Raw genomic sequence first — 15,935 nt, 5'->3', positions numbered from 1 at the left:
CACACATTTCCCAGCAAAAAAAATTGGAAGTTCTTCCAAAGGCACAACTTTAAAAGCACTTCCAGAAGATGTACTTCCAATGATGTTCTTTATTTTAACTACTCAGGAAGTTCTTTAAATTCAATTTTTTTAACTTGTTTTTTTTTATACTTTTAATGGGAAATTTAACATTTTTGTTTCAAATGCCTTAAAAACGAAGTAAGAATTCATAAGATGGTACAAATAATTTAAATTTTGTCGAAAAAAATTCTAAATCCAATCTGAAAAACTTGTGAATTTTTGAAAATATTTGAGGTCAAACGTTTCCGACAAGCATTAGAATCCATTAAAAATTATAAAAAATATTTATTTGACAAAATATAACAGAATTTTTTAATTTACATTCAAAACATTGAATTCGGATCACACCTAAAGAAGTGATGCAAATTCAGTGCAACGGCTGTTGAAATGGAGGACTTCCGTCCTATGACAAGCCCAATTTTGCACCACTTCCGGATCAAAAAAATCATTTTTATTACTTTTTTGGCGACGCTTTTTTGGCTGGGATTGTTTATTTTTTATAAAAATGGAAAATCGTAAATAGATTTTCAAATTCTGGGGGGGGGCTAAAATTTTTCGGGGGGGGGTCTAATCCCCCTCCCCAGAGGCCTTCCTACGCTTATGCCCAAATCGGAGGGCCGGTTTATAAGGGGGCTATATCAAAAACTGTACCGATACACAATATATTCGGCACACCTCTTTATGGTCCTAGAATACCTCTAGATTCCCAATTTCAGGCAAATTGGATAAAAACTGCGGATTCTAGAAGACCAAGAAGTAAAATCGGGAGATCGGTCTATGTAGGGGCTATATTAAAACATGGATCGATACTCACCATTTTCGGCACATCTCTTTATTTTCCTAGAATACCTCGAAATTTCCAATTTCAGGCAAATTGGGTAAAAACTACGGATTCTAGAAGACCAAGAAGTAAAATCGCGAGACCGGTCTATATGGTGGCTATATCAAAACATGGACCGGTACTCAACATTTTCGACACACGTCTTTAGGGTATCTCTAGATTTCAAATTTCAGGTAAATTGGATAAAAACTACGGATTCTAGAAGACCAAGAAGTAAAATCGGGAGATCGGTGGCTATATCAAAACATGGACCGGTACTCAGCATTTTCGACAGACGTCTATATGGTCCTAGAATACCTCTAGATTTCCAATTTGAGGCAAATTGGGTAAAAATTACGGATTCTAGAAGCCCAAGAAGTAAAATCGGGAGATCGGTCTATATGGGGGCTATATGAAAACATGGACCGGTACTTACCATTTTCGACAGACGTCTTTATGGTCCTAGAATACCTCTAGATTTCAAATTTCAGGTAAATCGGAAAGCAAATACACTTTCTAGACGTCCAAGAAGCAAAATCGGGAATCGGTTCAGCTATACCAATACATGAACCGATAGGCACCATTTTCGGTACACTTATTGATGGTCCAAAAATACCTCTAGATTTCCAATTTCAGGCAAATTGGATAAAATTTACAGCTTTTATAAACCCAAGTTCCCAAATCGGGAGGTCGGTTTATATGGGGACAATATCAAAACTTAGACCGATATAGCCCATTTTCGAACTTGACCTGCCTGCAAACAAAAGACGAATCTGTGCCAAATTTCAGGACGATAGCGCCATTATTGAAGGATATAGCGTGATTACAACAGACGGACATGCTTATATCGTCTTAGAATTTCTCCTTGATAAGTTCCCGGTCTAACGAAGAAAAACACAGTTTTTTGTCAAAATTCGTTTTTATTATTCAACATAGTTACCTTCAAGAGCGATACAACGATTATAACGACATTCCAATTTTTTGATACCATTTTGGTAGTACTCCTTCGTTTTGGCCTCAAAATAGGGCTCAGTTTCGGCGATCACTTATTCATTGCAGCCAAATTTTTTTCCTGCGAGCATCCTTTTGAGGTCTGAGAACAAGAAAAAGTCGCTGGGGGCCAGATCTGGGGAATCAATTCGAAGCCCAAATTGTGAATTTTTGCCATCGTTCTCAATGACTTGTGGCACGGTGCGTTGTCTTGATGGAACAACACTTTTTTCTTCTTCATATGTGGCCGTTTTGCCGCGATTTCGACCTTCAAACGCTCCAATAACGCCATAAAATAGTCACTGGTTTTTCCCTTCTCAAGATAATCGATAAAAATTATTCCATTCGCATCCCAAAAACAGAGGCCATTACTTTGCCAGCTTACTTTTGAGTCTTTCCACGCTTCGGAGACGGTTCACCGGTCGCTGTCCACTCAGCCGAATGTCGATTGGACTCAGGGGTGTAATGATGGGGCCATATTTCATCCATTGTCACATATCGACGGAAAAACTCGAGTGTATTACGAGTTAACATCAACACGTTGTTGTTTTTGGTCAAATGTGAGCTCGCGCGGCACCCATTTTGCACAGAGCTTCCGCATATCCAAATATTGATGAATGATATGACCAACACGTTCCTTTGATATCTTTAAGGCCTCTGCTCGATCAACTTCATTTTACGGTCATTCAAAATCATTTTGTGGACTTTTTTGATGTTTTCGTCGGTAACCACCTCTGTCGGGCATCCACTGCGTTCACCGTCCTCCGTGCTCATTTCACCATGATTGAATTTTGCATACCAATCAATTATTGTTGATTTACCTGGGGCAGAGTCCGTAATCTTATTATCAAGCCAAGTTTTTGCTTCCACCGTATTTTTTTCCCTTCAGAAAACAATATTTTATCAAAGCACGAAATTCCTTTTTTCCATTTTTTTTCACAATAACAAAAGTTGCTTCACAAAAGACGCTCTATCTCACAAACTAATTGACTTACAGACGTCAAATTTTTACACGAATCATTTGAAGGTTGGTACTATATAAAAATAATATGCATTTAATACCAGCGACGCCATCGATGTGTCAGACCGGGGACTTATCAGCCAACCTGTTATGTAGTCGGAAATCGATATTTCGATATGTTACAAACGGAATGACAAACTTATTATACCCCTGTCAACATTCTATGGTGATGGGTATACAAATTGTGGAAAAATCGACTTTTTGTCAAAATTTAAAAATCTACCTTTGGCATTAATCTACAAGGTATAAGCGACTTTTAATGAAAGTTTCGAATTCGCAGCTTTGAAATGAATGAAGATTATGATGACTTTCATTACAATCCTTATTTTTAATTTTCCAGTTTTGTTGACAACAAATTCTTGCTTGCTTTTTCAAACAATTTCTCTTACAGACAACAATGAACAACAGTTTTTCAACAAAGTAAATAATTGTATTTTATTTATTTATTTTTTTTTAAGATTTCATTAACTGCTCCAAGTGTCATTCATTTTATCCCAAGAAGAAAGCGAAAAGGATTTTATAAAACTCTACAAAATTCTTACACTTCATTCAGAGTTCATAAGGGTTTTTTATTACACTAACTGTGTGTGTGTGTGAGGTTGTTAATGTTTTTGGCGGGTTCTCTTATTGTAGGTGTCGTAGTTGCTATTATTGTTTCGGTTTATGCAAAATGCTAGTTAGACATTTCATTTCAAAAGTTTTGCCAAAGCCAAAAAGGAGCAAATTAAAAACTTGAAATTTCGCTTGAACACCCAATATCGAAAAATGTTTTTAAATTTGCAACTGCAAACACTTTTCAGACATTTACAACATCGTCCCCCTGTCATTTTGAAAAAAGAATAAAACAAAACAAGTAAGTAAAGTAGACAGTCGGCCGGGGCAGACTATATCATACCCTATATCATACCCACTTACGAATTAGTAAACAGAAGCATTTGTGTGGTAACACTGATATAGGTTTGGGAAATAAACTGCCGTTCCACATTTAAGAACATTAAGGGGTACATGGTTATGGGAGCTTTATCACAATCTGAACAGAAATGTCTGATAGTAGGATATAAGTTGATTCTGAACCTACAGTGTTAGTATGCCACTAATATTGAGTCCATTATCGCTCAAAATTTGTGAAACTTGAGAAATATATATTTGTGTTAGAGCTACATGTAAGCCTAACTACGAACGGCTAATATTTCAATTTTTCAAATTTGAGTAACATTGCTACATAAATAATAGTATTATAGCCAAATTTGAGAAAATCGAGGGAGGAATATATATTGGAGTAACATTGCTACATAAATAATAGTATTATAGCCAAATTTGAGAAAATCGAGGGAGGAATATATATTAGAGCTATATATCTTAATCTGAACCAATTTGGATAATATTTTGCAGGTTTGATTGATACCAGAGAAGGTTATGTTGCGCTAAAGTTTGAGTAAGATCGGTTCATAAACAAGGATATTATGGTAAACAAGTATATACGGCCGTAAGTTCAGCCAGGCCAAAGCTTAGGTACCCCCACCAACAAAAGACTGTCATCCACAATCGAATTACTTAAGTTGCGGTAACGCTTGCCGATGACAATGTATCTTAAAACCTCCTAACACCGTCTTCTAAATTGTATGTAAGTCCATACGTGGTATATATTAAATCAAAACAAGTATATACGGCCGCAAGTTCGGCCAGGCCGAATCTTATGTACCCACCACCATGGATTGCGTAGAAACTTCTACGAAAGACTGTCATCCACAATCGAATTACTTGGGTTGTGGTATCTTAAAACTTCTTATTCCTGCATGGTTGTTGGATACCATATACTAACATCACGTACCAAATTTCAACCGAATGGGAAGAATTTTGCTCTTCCAAGGTGCTCTGGAGGCCTAATCTGGGGATCGGTTTATATGGGGCCTATATATAATTATGGACCGATATCGACCAATTTTTGCATGGGAGTTTGAGGCCACATATTAACACCACGTACCAAATTTCAACTGAATCAGATGAATTTTGGTCTTCCAAGAGGTTCCGGAGGTCAAATCTGGTGATCGGTTTATATGGGGGCTATATATAATTATGAACCGATGTGGACCAATTTTTGCATGGTTGTTAGAGACCATATACTAACATCACGTACCAAATTTCAGCCGGATCGGATGAAATTTGCTTCTCTTAGAGGCCTCGCAAGCCAAATCGGGGGATATGTTTATATGGGGGCTATATATAATTATGGACCGATGTCGACCAATTTTTGCATGGTTGTTAGATACCATATACTGACACCATGTACCAAATTTCAGCCGGATCGGATGAAATTTGCTTCTCTTAGGGGCAGTGTTGCCAGTATTTTTCCAGCTCTTGTCCCCAAATCTGGAGGATTTTATCCCCAAAAATCCCCAGTTTCAACTGGAATTCCCCAAAAAAATCCCCAACACATTTTTGACGAATTTTTAAAACAAAAAATAATGAAAATTTATTTTGTATTCATTGGCATTTAAATTCACAGACTAGATGCTTTTATAAGTAGCATTTACATTAAAAAAATGAACAAAACAAAAATAAAATAAACAAAAACAATAAAAATTTCTACATTTGAATTCATTTCCTAGAAATATTCTAATTTACATTACATTACATTGTCACAAACGTTTTCCAAAAAGATCGAATTTATAAATCATTTACAATGTTGAAAACTTCCAACTCGTCGGACTCAGAGGACTCATTTGGTTTATACAAATTTTTATAATTAAAAAGTTTTACCATTTCTAATGGAGGTTCAAAATTTTTGCAGCAAATAGAATTATTTGAAAATTGCGTGTTTATTCTTAAAAGAGCTTCTAGCAATTCGTACTGCATTTTACTTCTAAGTCGCGTTTTGACAGAATTCATGACAGAGAAAACTCTTTCCACACAAGCATTGCTTGTAGGAATTGCTAGCATATTCAATACCATTTCAGCAAGATCCCCGAACGGCTTTGACCCTGACGCATCTTCATATGAATACACTTTTGCCCAAAATGTTGCTAAATCCAATGTTACTTGTTCTCCAAACAATTCTTTCCATTTTATAAATGGCAATTTCCTCCATTGCGATTCATATACATCCATAGAGGTTTTAGTATTTGAAACGGGTTGTAAAAAATTTCTCATGGAAGTAAAATTTGGTTGACACAATAAATTGCAGCATGTTTTTGGACAGAATTGTTTGTAGCTTTTAAAAAAATTAATATTTGATGGCAACCGCTTAAGCATTTGTAGCAATAAACGTTTTAAATATTCAAAACATAGCTTTCTAATTTTCATATGCGATTCATCAGGCAAATTCTTTAAGTCTTTTTCAAAATCGTATCCAAGGTCCATTGCATCTAGTGGCAAATATACCGAATCTTTATCTAACAATTCCATTAATTTATCAAAATCATATTCATCCTTTATGCACGATGTTACAGATGGCTTTAAAATTCTTGTACATAACGAGTACACACATAAAACTAATTTATCGTAGGCCGTCCCGGGGTCCATTTTATCACTTTGAAAGGCTAGATTAAGCGTATTAATTTCGCCTATTATAGGAGCCATAAAAGTCAAATAAAGTTTTATTTCTGCTTTTGTCATTAATTCGTTTATCATTTTGGCAGTTAAATCACTTTCATCTGTCGATATAATTGAAAAATGATAATTTAGTTCCACCCACTGCTCCAAGATTCGCATTATTGCAAAACCACACGACAACCATCTCGTTCCAGCAATTTGTATAATCTTTCTATACCTTATTACGTCGGTACCAGTGTTTATGAGATCGAACGCTCGCTTGTACTTAATAGTACGTAACGGACTGTTACTAAAATAGTTGTAAATTTCCTTGACCAAGTATTCCACCTCCGCTGGAAAAACCTTAGAAGCATCTGAACAGCACAGATGCAACGAATGGCAAATACACTTTACTAGAATCAATTGCGAATTTTGTTCTTTCATTAAACCATATAGTCCTCTGCGAGCACCGCATAAATTATTGGCTCCATCTGTGCCAAGGGCTATTATATTTTTTGGATTGAGACCAACTTTGGCTAAGTATGCTAATAAACTATGCAAAAGTTTTTCTCCTGTAGCTTCTTCTACCAAAAATATACCCAAAAATTCAGTTCGAATGGCACATTTTACTTTACTAAAAAATCGTATGCACATACTCATCCACTTATTATTAGCAACATCTGTTGATTCATCTAGAATTAGCGAATACTTGGACTCACCCATGTCTTCTACTAATTTGGAGAGTAGTACAGGAGCAATGACATTTTTTATTATGGCACTACATTTTGTTCTGTGTAACCTTAATTTTTCGAACTCTTTAATTGATAGTGTTTTTAGCATATCGGTTAAATGGTCAATGCATGAAATAGACGTGTGACTTGCCACAAAGATTGCCAACTTGATGTCCAAAATTTTTTCCTCAGGTTTGTCACATACAATACCTACAATAATTTGTTTTAATTAGAATGGATTAAAGAAAAAACATTAAATTTACCATAACTATCCAATGTATTTTTTGCATAAAGCGTAGAAAAATTATTTTTATGTTTAACGGATTCACTGTGCTTTTTTAAATCCTTTTTTTGCGATTGCAATGGTTGTGAGCAAGCTACGCACCAAGAATTATTTGACAAATCATTAGCCACACGAAAAGCTTCTGGGGCAAAACTGATTGGCTTTAGCCAGCCTACAAAAAAATTGTTAGAAATTTGATAAAAAAAGGTAGAGAACAACTTATTTACTTACCGTGAGCCCATGTTTCACGTTCCCAATCGGAATTATGTTTTCTTTTTGTGGAATTATTTGATTGCGTTGACATTGTGTACGATGAAATTCCAGTTTATTTCACAATTTGAATCTAATGACAAGAATGATAAATGTGGTACTTTCTATGCCTATGTTAACCGTTTTGTTACACACATGTACCAAATTTTGCATCCTTGCACCAGATTAGTTTTCAAATTTATTTACCAATATAGCCAAACACATATGACAAAAAGAGATAGAAAGTTAACATAGTAACAAGTTAGTGATGAGTAAACAAAACTTCCATAGATTGCGGTTGCTTAGATGAGTTAGTAAACGACGTAACATAATGTCAGAGATGAGTAAGTAAAACTAACACAAATCGTGGCAACTGAGATGAGTTAGTAAAAGTGTTGAGATTTTGCGATACACGTGTAACTTAACGTACTTAGTTTCCGAATTATTAAGGCAATAGCAATATTTTTGAAAAATCCCCACAAAAATCCCCAATTTTGTAAAAATTCCCCATCAAATCCCCAAATCCCCAACTCAAAATTTTCGTCCCCAATCATGAAAAAAAATCCCCAATTTGGGGAAAAATCCCCAATACTGGCAACACTGCTTAGGGGCCTCGCAAGCCAAATCGGGGGATCGGTTTATATCGGGTCTTTATATAATTATGGACCGATGTGGACCAATTTTTGCATGGTTATTAGAGACCAAACACTGACACCATGTACCAAATTTCAGCCGGATCGGATGAAATTTGCTTCTCTTAGGGGCCTCGCAAGCCAAATCGGGGGATCGGTTTATATGGGGGCTATATATAATTATGGACCGATGTGGACCAATTTTTGCATGGTTGTTAAAAACCATATACTAACACCATATACCAAATATCAGCCGGATCGGATGAAATTTTCTTCTCTTAGAGGCCTCGCAAGCCAAATTTTGGGGTCCGTTCATATGGGGGCTATACGTAAAAGTGGACCGATATGGCCCATTTGCAATACCATCTGACCTACATCAATAACAACTACTTGTGCCAAGTTTCAAGCCGATAGCTTGTTTCGTTCGGAAGTTAGCGTGATTTCAACAGACGGACGGACATGCTCAGATCGACTCAGAATTTCACCACGACCCAGAATATATATACTTTATGGGGTCTTAGAGCAATATTTCGATGTGTTACAAACGGAATGACAAAGTTAATATACCCCCCATCCTATTTTCTATAGAAATAAAATTTTAACAAAATTTTCTATAGAAACAAAATTTTCATAAAATTTTCTATAGAAATAAAATTTTGACAAAATTTTCTATACAAATAAAATTTTGACAAAATTTTCTATAGAAATAAAATTTTGACAAAATTTTCTATAGAAATAAAATTTTGACAAAATTTTCTATAGAAATAAAATTTTGACATAATTTTTCTATAGAAATAAAATTTTGACAAAATTTTCTATAGAAATAAAATTTTGACAAAATTTTCTATAGAAATAAATTATTGACAAAATTTTTTAAAGAAGTAAAATTTTGACAAAATTTTTTAAAGAAATAAAATTTTGACAAAATTTTTTAAAGAAATAAAATTTTGACAAAATTTTGCTATAGAAATAAAATTTTAACAAAATTTTCTATGGAAATAAAATTTTGGTAGATTATTTTTGGCTCAAGTGTCAACCATGATTATGAACCGAATAAAATTTTGACAAAATTTTCTATAGAAATCAAATTTTGACAAAATTTTCTATAGAAATAAAATTTTGACAAAATTTTCTATAGAAATAAAATTTTGAAAAAATTTTCTATAGAAATAAAATTTTGGTAGATTATTTTTGGCTCGAGTGGCAATCATGATTATGAACCGTTATGGACCAATTTTTGTGTGATTGAAGATCGGCTATATATAACTATAGACCGATATGAACCCGTTTTGGTATGGTTGTAAGCGGCCATATACTAACACGGCGTTCCAAATTTGAACCGGATTGGATGAATTTTGGTCCTCCAAGAGGCTCCGGAGGTCAAATCTGGAGAACGGTTTATATATATACTATGGATATATGGGCTATATATACTTATGGACCGATGTAGACCAATTTTTGCATGATTGTTAGAGACCATATACCAACACCATGTACCAAATTTCAGCAAGATCGGATGAAATTTGCTTCTCTTTGAGGCACCGCAAGCCAAATCTGGGGATCGGTTTATATGGGGGCTATATATAATTATGGACCTATGTGGACCAATTTTTGCATGGTTGTTAGAAACCATATACCAACACCATGTACCATATTTCAGCCGGATCGGATGAAATATGCTTCTGTTAGAGGCTCCACAACTTGTGCCAAGTTTCAAGTCGATAGCTTGTTTCGTTCGGAAGTTAGGGTGATTTCAACAGACGGACGGACGGACGGACATGCTTAGATCGACTCAGAATTTCACCACGATCCACAATATATATACTTTATGGGGTCTTAGAGCAATATTTCGATGTGTTACAAACGGAATGAAAAAGTTAATATACCCCCCATCCTATGGTGGAGGGTATAAAAATAGTGTTATTAGGGGAAATTTTCGAAAATTGGGCGATACATATATATGGGAGCTATAACAAAATCTGAACCGATTCGGATTATATTTTGGAGGTTTGTTTGATATTACAGAATATTACCTTGTGCTTAATTTGAGTATAATCGGTTAATAAATGAGGCCACTATTGTCAAAAATAAGATTATTAGGGGCAAATTTTTCAAAATCGGGCGATACATGTATAGCTATATCTAAATCTGAATCGATTTCGATAAAATTTGTTACACGTAAAGAGTATTGAATAAGATTACTTTGTGGCAAATTTGACGCCGATCGGTTAGTAAATGAGCGCAATCTGACCCCAATTATCGAAATCGAGCTATACATATATTTGTTATATATCTAAGATTGATCCGATTTTTTTTCTCCAAATTCAATAGCGTTCGTCCCTAAAAAAATGCCATATACAATATTTCATCAAAATCTGTTACTAATAGCGACCGGAATCCTGCGAACAACAAATACGTGGAGAGGCAGACAGACGAATGGATACCAAGCGTTAGATCGATTCATATATTGGATACTTTCACTTCCCTAAGGCAAAATTTGTTTTTAAGAAAATAAAACAATTATTTGTCTCAAGTTTGGTGAAATTTTCTTTTCTACTCTGAGAGATACCCCACACTGAAACAATTTTCACGAAATTTTTTGCAATTAAAGTCTTAATTGAGTTTTAAACAAGTATATACAGCAGTAAGTTCGGCCGGGCCGAATCTTAAATACCCACCACCATGAACCAAATATTAGAGTCTCCTTTGAAATTTCAGGAGGGCTTCAGGACACTTCCGGAAGATAAATTTAAAGATTTCACCTATGAGGACTATATCAGATTCTGGATTTATAAGAACCATTTTTGTTTTAGTTTTAGAGGAATTATTAACATCTCTTGTAAGTGTGCAAGAAAATTATAAAATATCGTCTTGATTTGAAATCTTGAATCTGTAGATTTTTACCCGAGAAGTAAAATTTGGAAATTTTACATTAAGTTTCAAGCAATTTTCATGATCAGTTGGCCTTCTACACGCTCAAGAAGTGAAGTCGGTCTATATGGAGGCATTACCAAATGGACCGATAAAAACTTAATCCGATACACGTTTTTGTGAGCCTCAAATACCAGAATATTTAGAATCTCAGGCAAATCAGAAAAAACTACGGTTTCTAGAAACCCAAGGATTTAAATCTGGAAATCGTTCTTATGGGGGCTATACTAAAATATGGACCGATACTCACCGTTTTCGGCACACCTCTCTATGGCCCGAAAATACCTCTAGATTTCCAATTTCAGGCAAATTGGATAAAAACTTTGGATTCTAGAAGCCCAAGAAGTAAAATCGGGAAATCGGTCTATATGGGGATATACCAAAATATGGACCGATACTCATCATTTTAGGCACACCTATTTATGTTCCTAAAATTCATCTAGATTTCCAATTTCAGGCAAATTGGATATAAACTACGGTTTCTATAAGCCCAAGACCCCAAATCGGGAGGTCGGTTTATATGGGCACCATACCAAAACATGGACCGATGCTCACCATTTTTGGCACACCTCTTTACGGTTCTAAAGTACCTTTTGATTTCCAAATTCAGATAAATTGGATAAAAACTGCGGTTTATATAAGCCCAAGAAGTAAAATCGGGAGATCGGTCTATATGGGGGCTATACCAAAACATGGACCGATACTCACCATTTTTGGCACACCTCTTTATGGCCATAAAATACCTCTAGATTTCAAATTTCAGGCAAATTGGATGAAAACTGCGGTTTCTATAAGCCCAAGTAGTAAAATCGGGAGATCGGTCTATATGGGGGCTATACCAAAACATGAACCGATACTCACCATTTTGGGGACACCTCTTTATGGTCATAAAATACCTCTAGATTTCAAATTTCAGGCAAATTGGATAAAAACTGCAGTTTCTATAAGCCCAAGAAGTAAAATCGGGAGATCGGTCTATATGGGGGCTATACCAAAATATGGATCGATACTCACAATTTTTGGCACACGTAATTGTGGTCCTACAATACCTCTAGATTTCCAATTTCAGGCAAATTGGATAAAAACTACGATTTCTATAAGCCCAAGACCCCAAATCGGGAGGTCGGTTTATATGGGGACTATATCAAAACCTGGACCGATATAGCCCATCTTCGAACTTGATCTGCCTGCAGACAAAAGACGAGTTTGTGCAAAATTTCAACACGATTGCTTCATTATTGAAGAGTGTAGCGTGATTACAACAGACAGACAGACAGACAGACAGACAGACAGACAGACAGACGGACAGACGGACATCGTTATATCGTCTTAGAATTTCTCCCTGATCAAGAATATATATACTTTATATAGTCGGAAATCGATATTTCGATGTGTTACAAACGGAATGACAAACTTATTATACCCCCGTCACCATTCTATGGTGGTGGGTATAAAAATATTAAATTAAAAATTTAATTGATTCAACAATATTTTAAATTGAAACAAAAATCAATCACAAAAGTTTTTAGTTAATTTATTAATTAATTCAAAAATAAAATCTTTTAATTGAAATGTCTTCAATCACAGAAATGATAGTACCAATTAAAAAATTAATTGAAAGTCAATTAAAAAAATTAATTGATCCAATTAAAAAAATTAATTGATACTATTAATTAATTTTTTAATTGGATCAATTAAGTTTTTATTTGATACTATCATTTCTGTAATTGAAGTCATTTCAATTAAAAAATTAATTGGATCAATTAATTTCGTGTTTGAATCAGAATTTTTTCTTTTGTGTACAATGTGGCCTTGGTCATTCTTCGTGTCAGTTTCTCTGTAGTATGAATATCAGTTGTCTCTAACACCTATTTACTAGCACCTTCAATTGTTTTTCTGTTGTTAAACTTTTTTATTATTTTTTTTAATTTTTTTTTTCCAATCTTGCAATAATGAACTTCTTTCATCTTTCACACAAGTCTGGCCAAACTCTTGATGCAGACGTACATTTATCGCCAACATTTGTTGCATTTCTCTTCAAGTGCCACAAACACTTGGCCATGAACAGATTTTTATTGCATTCAACAATTTGTGCTGGAGGGATATCTGTATGTCTGTGAGCGCGTCTGTGAGTGTTTGTGTGACGATGAAGCTCTCCAGCTACCATAGTTGGTCTATACTTTTGGATTCTTTGTGGATTTTTAGCTAAGGGTATTAGCCAGGTGTGCTCCTCTTTTGTTGCACATTGCTGAAATAGTGAAATTCCTTGCATTTCATTTGTATTCAAAGACGTTTTTATGGATGCTCCACATTCAACAACTCTCTCAACAATTGGAACTTGAAGCAGCAACATCGACAAGTTTTGAAATCGTTGCATTTCATTCGCATTGCAATGATATTGCAATTGCATCACAGTACAACAGAAACAACATCAGCTTACTGATGATGATGCCACCTCAAAAATTTTGTTTAGCAAGCAAATTTGGAAAAATTGAAAATTTAGCAATGACTCTATTTCGTTTAAGAAAGAATTGTTGGGTGTTTGTTTAAAGCCATTGGTACATATTTCTTAAATTGTCTTCAAGGATACCAACCTAATAGTTTTCCAGGAATGTGTAGTGGGAGAGCTATTAAAGAAAAAATAAGGAATTTTTGCAAACGTTTGTCAGACTAATCAAACAAAGTATTGTCCATTGCTAAGAAACATTTATTTGCAAATAGTCGAATTTTTAGCCTCCACCCTAAAACGAAACTGCTGAACACACAATTCATGCGTCATTGATTGGACCATGTGGTAATCAGAAAGAGCAATGTCTGGGCAATACAGCGGGTGAGGTAGGACTTTCCATTTGAATGTTTCCAAATAAAATTTTCACAAAATTTTCTATAGATATAAAATTTTTAAAAAATTATCTTTACAAATAAAGTTTCGACTAAATTTTCTAAAGAAAAAAAATTTTGATAAAATATTTTAAAGAAATAAAATTTTGATAAAATTTTTTAAAGAAATAAAATTTTAACAAAATATTCTATAGAAATAAAATATTAACAAAATTTTCTATTGAATGAAATTTTGACAAAATTTTCTTTAGAAATAAAACTTTGACAAAATTTTCTATTGAAATAACGTTTTGTCAAATTGTTCTATAGAAATAAAATTTTGCCAAAATTTTCTTCAAAAATAAAAGTTTGATAGTATTGTTTATAGAAATAAAATTTTGATAACATTTTCTATAGAAATAAAATTTTGCCAAAATTTTCTATAGAAAAAAAAATTGATAAATTTTTCTACATAAATAAAATTTTGACAAAATTTTCTATAGAAATAAAATTTTGCCAAAATTTTCTATAGAAATAAAATCTTGACAAAATTTTCTATAGAAATAAAAATTTGATAAAATTTTCTATAGAAATAAAATTTTGCCAAAATTTTCTATAGAAATAAAATGTTGACAATATTTGCTATAGAAATAAAATTTTGACAAAATTTGCTATAGAAATAAATTTTGACAAAATTTTCTATAGAAATAAAATGTTGACAAATTTTTTTATAGAAATAAAATTTTGAAAAAAATTTTCCATAGAAATAAAAATTTGACACAATTTTTATGTCTTGGAAAATACATAAAAATTTTAAAAAATTTTCTATAGAAATGCAAATTTGACAAAATTTTTATTTCTATAGACAAAAATATTACAAAATTTTCAATGGAAATATTAACAAAATTTTCTATTGAAATAAAATTTTGACAACATTTTCTATAGTAATAAAATTTTGACAAATTGTTCTATAGAAATAAGATGTTGTCAAAATTTTCTATAGAAATACAATTTTGACAAAATTTTCTATAGAAATAAAATTTTGCAAAAATTTTCTATAGAAATAAAATGTTGACAAAATTTTCTATAGCAATAAAATTTTGAAAACATTTTCTATAGTAATAAAAATTTGACAAATTGTTCTTTAGAAATAAGATATTGCCAAAATTTTCTATAGAAATAAAATTTAGCCAATATTTTCTATAGAAACAAAAATTTTGCCAAAATTTTCTTTAGAAATAAAATTTTGCAAAAATTTTCTATAGAACTAAAATGTTGACAAAATAAAATTTTGACAAAATTTTCTATAGAAATAAAATTTTGACAAAATTTTTGATAGAAATAAAATTTTGACAAAATTTTTTATAGAAATAAAATTTTGACAAAATTTTCTATAGAAAGAAAATATTGACAAAATTTTCTATAGAAATAAAATGTTGACAAAATTTTCTATAGAAATAAAATTTTTGACAAAATTTTCTAGTGAAATAAAATTTTGACAACATTTTCTATAGAAATAAAATTTTGGCAAAATTTTCTATAGAAACAAAATGTTGAAAATTTTTTTATAAAAATAAAATTTTGAAAAAAATTTCTATAGAAATAAAAATTTGACACCATTTTCCAAGAAACAGAAATTTTACAAAATTTTCTATACAAATACAAATTTGACAAAATTTTTATTTCTATAGAGAAAAAAATTGCAAAATTTGCTATGGAAATATTAACAAAAGTTTCTATTGAAATAAAATTTTGAAAACATTTTCTATAGTAATAAAAAATTGACAAAATGTTCTTTAGAAATAAGATATTGCCAAAATTTTCTATAGAAATAAAATTTTGCCAATATTTTCTATAGAAACAAAAA

The 15,935-nt window shown here is 32.7% G+C and overlaps 1 protein-coding gene across 1 annotated transcript; it reads right to left on the bottom strand.

Annotated features, from left to right (window-relative positions):
• Positions 1 to 5,558: 5,558 nt before the first annotated feature.
• On the bottom strand, positions 5,559 to 7,145 carry LOC142224497 (uncharacterized). The gene has a single exon (XM_075294274.1). It carries the CDS (start codon positions 7,143 to 7,145, stop codon positions 5,559 to 5,561), a length of 1,587 nt encoding a protein of 528 aa, XP_075150389.1.
• Between the last annotated feature and the right edge of the window lie 8,790 nt (positions 7,146 to 15,935).

This window comes from Haematobia irritans, chromosome 2 (genome assembly GCF_050003625.1).
Source record: "Haematobia irritans isolate KBUSLIRL chromosome 2, ASM5000362v1, whole genome shotgun sequence".
Lineage (NCBI taxonomy): Eukaryota > Metazoa > Arthropoda > Insecta > Diptera > Muscidae > Haematobia > Haematobia irritans.
This window is presented reverse-complemented; position numbering and strand designations above follow the sequence as displayed.

What these genes read in the sequence shown, in the direction of transcription:
- LOC142224497 (XM_075294274.1), bottom strand. Translation starts at nt 7,145, where the DNA reads ATGGGTGAGTCCAAGTATTCGCTAATTCTAGATGAATCAACAGATGTT.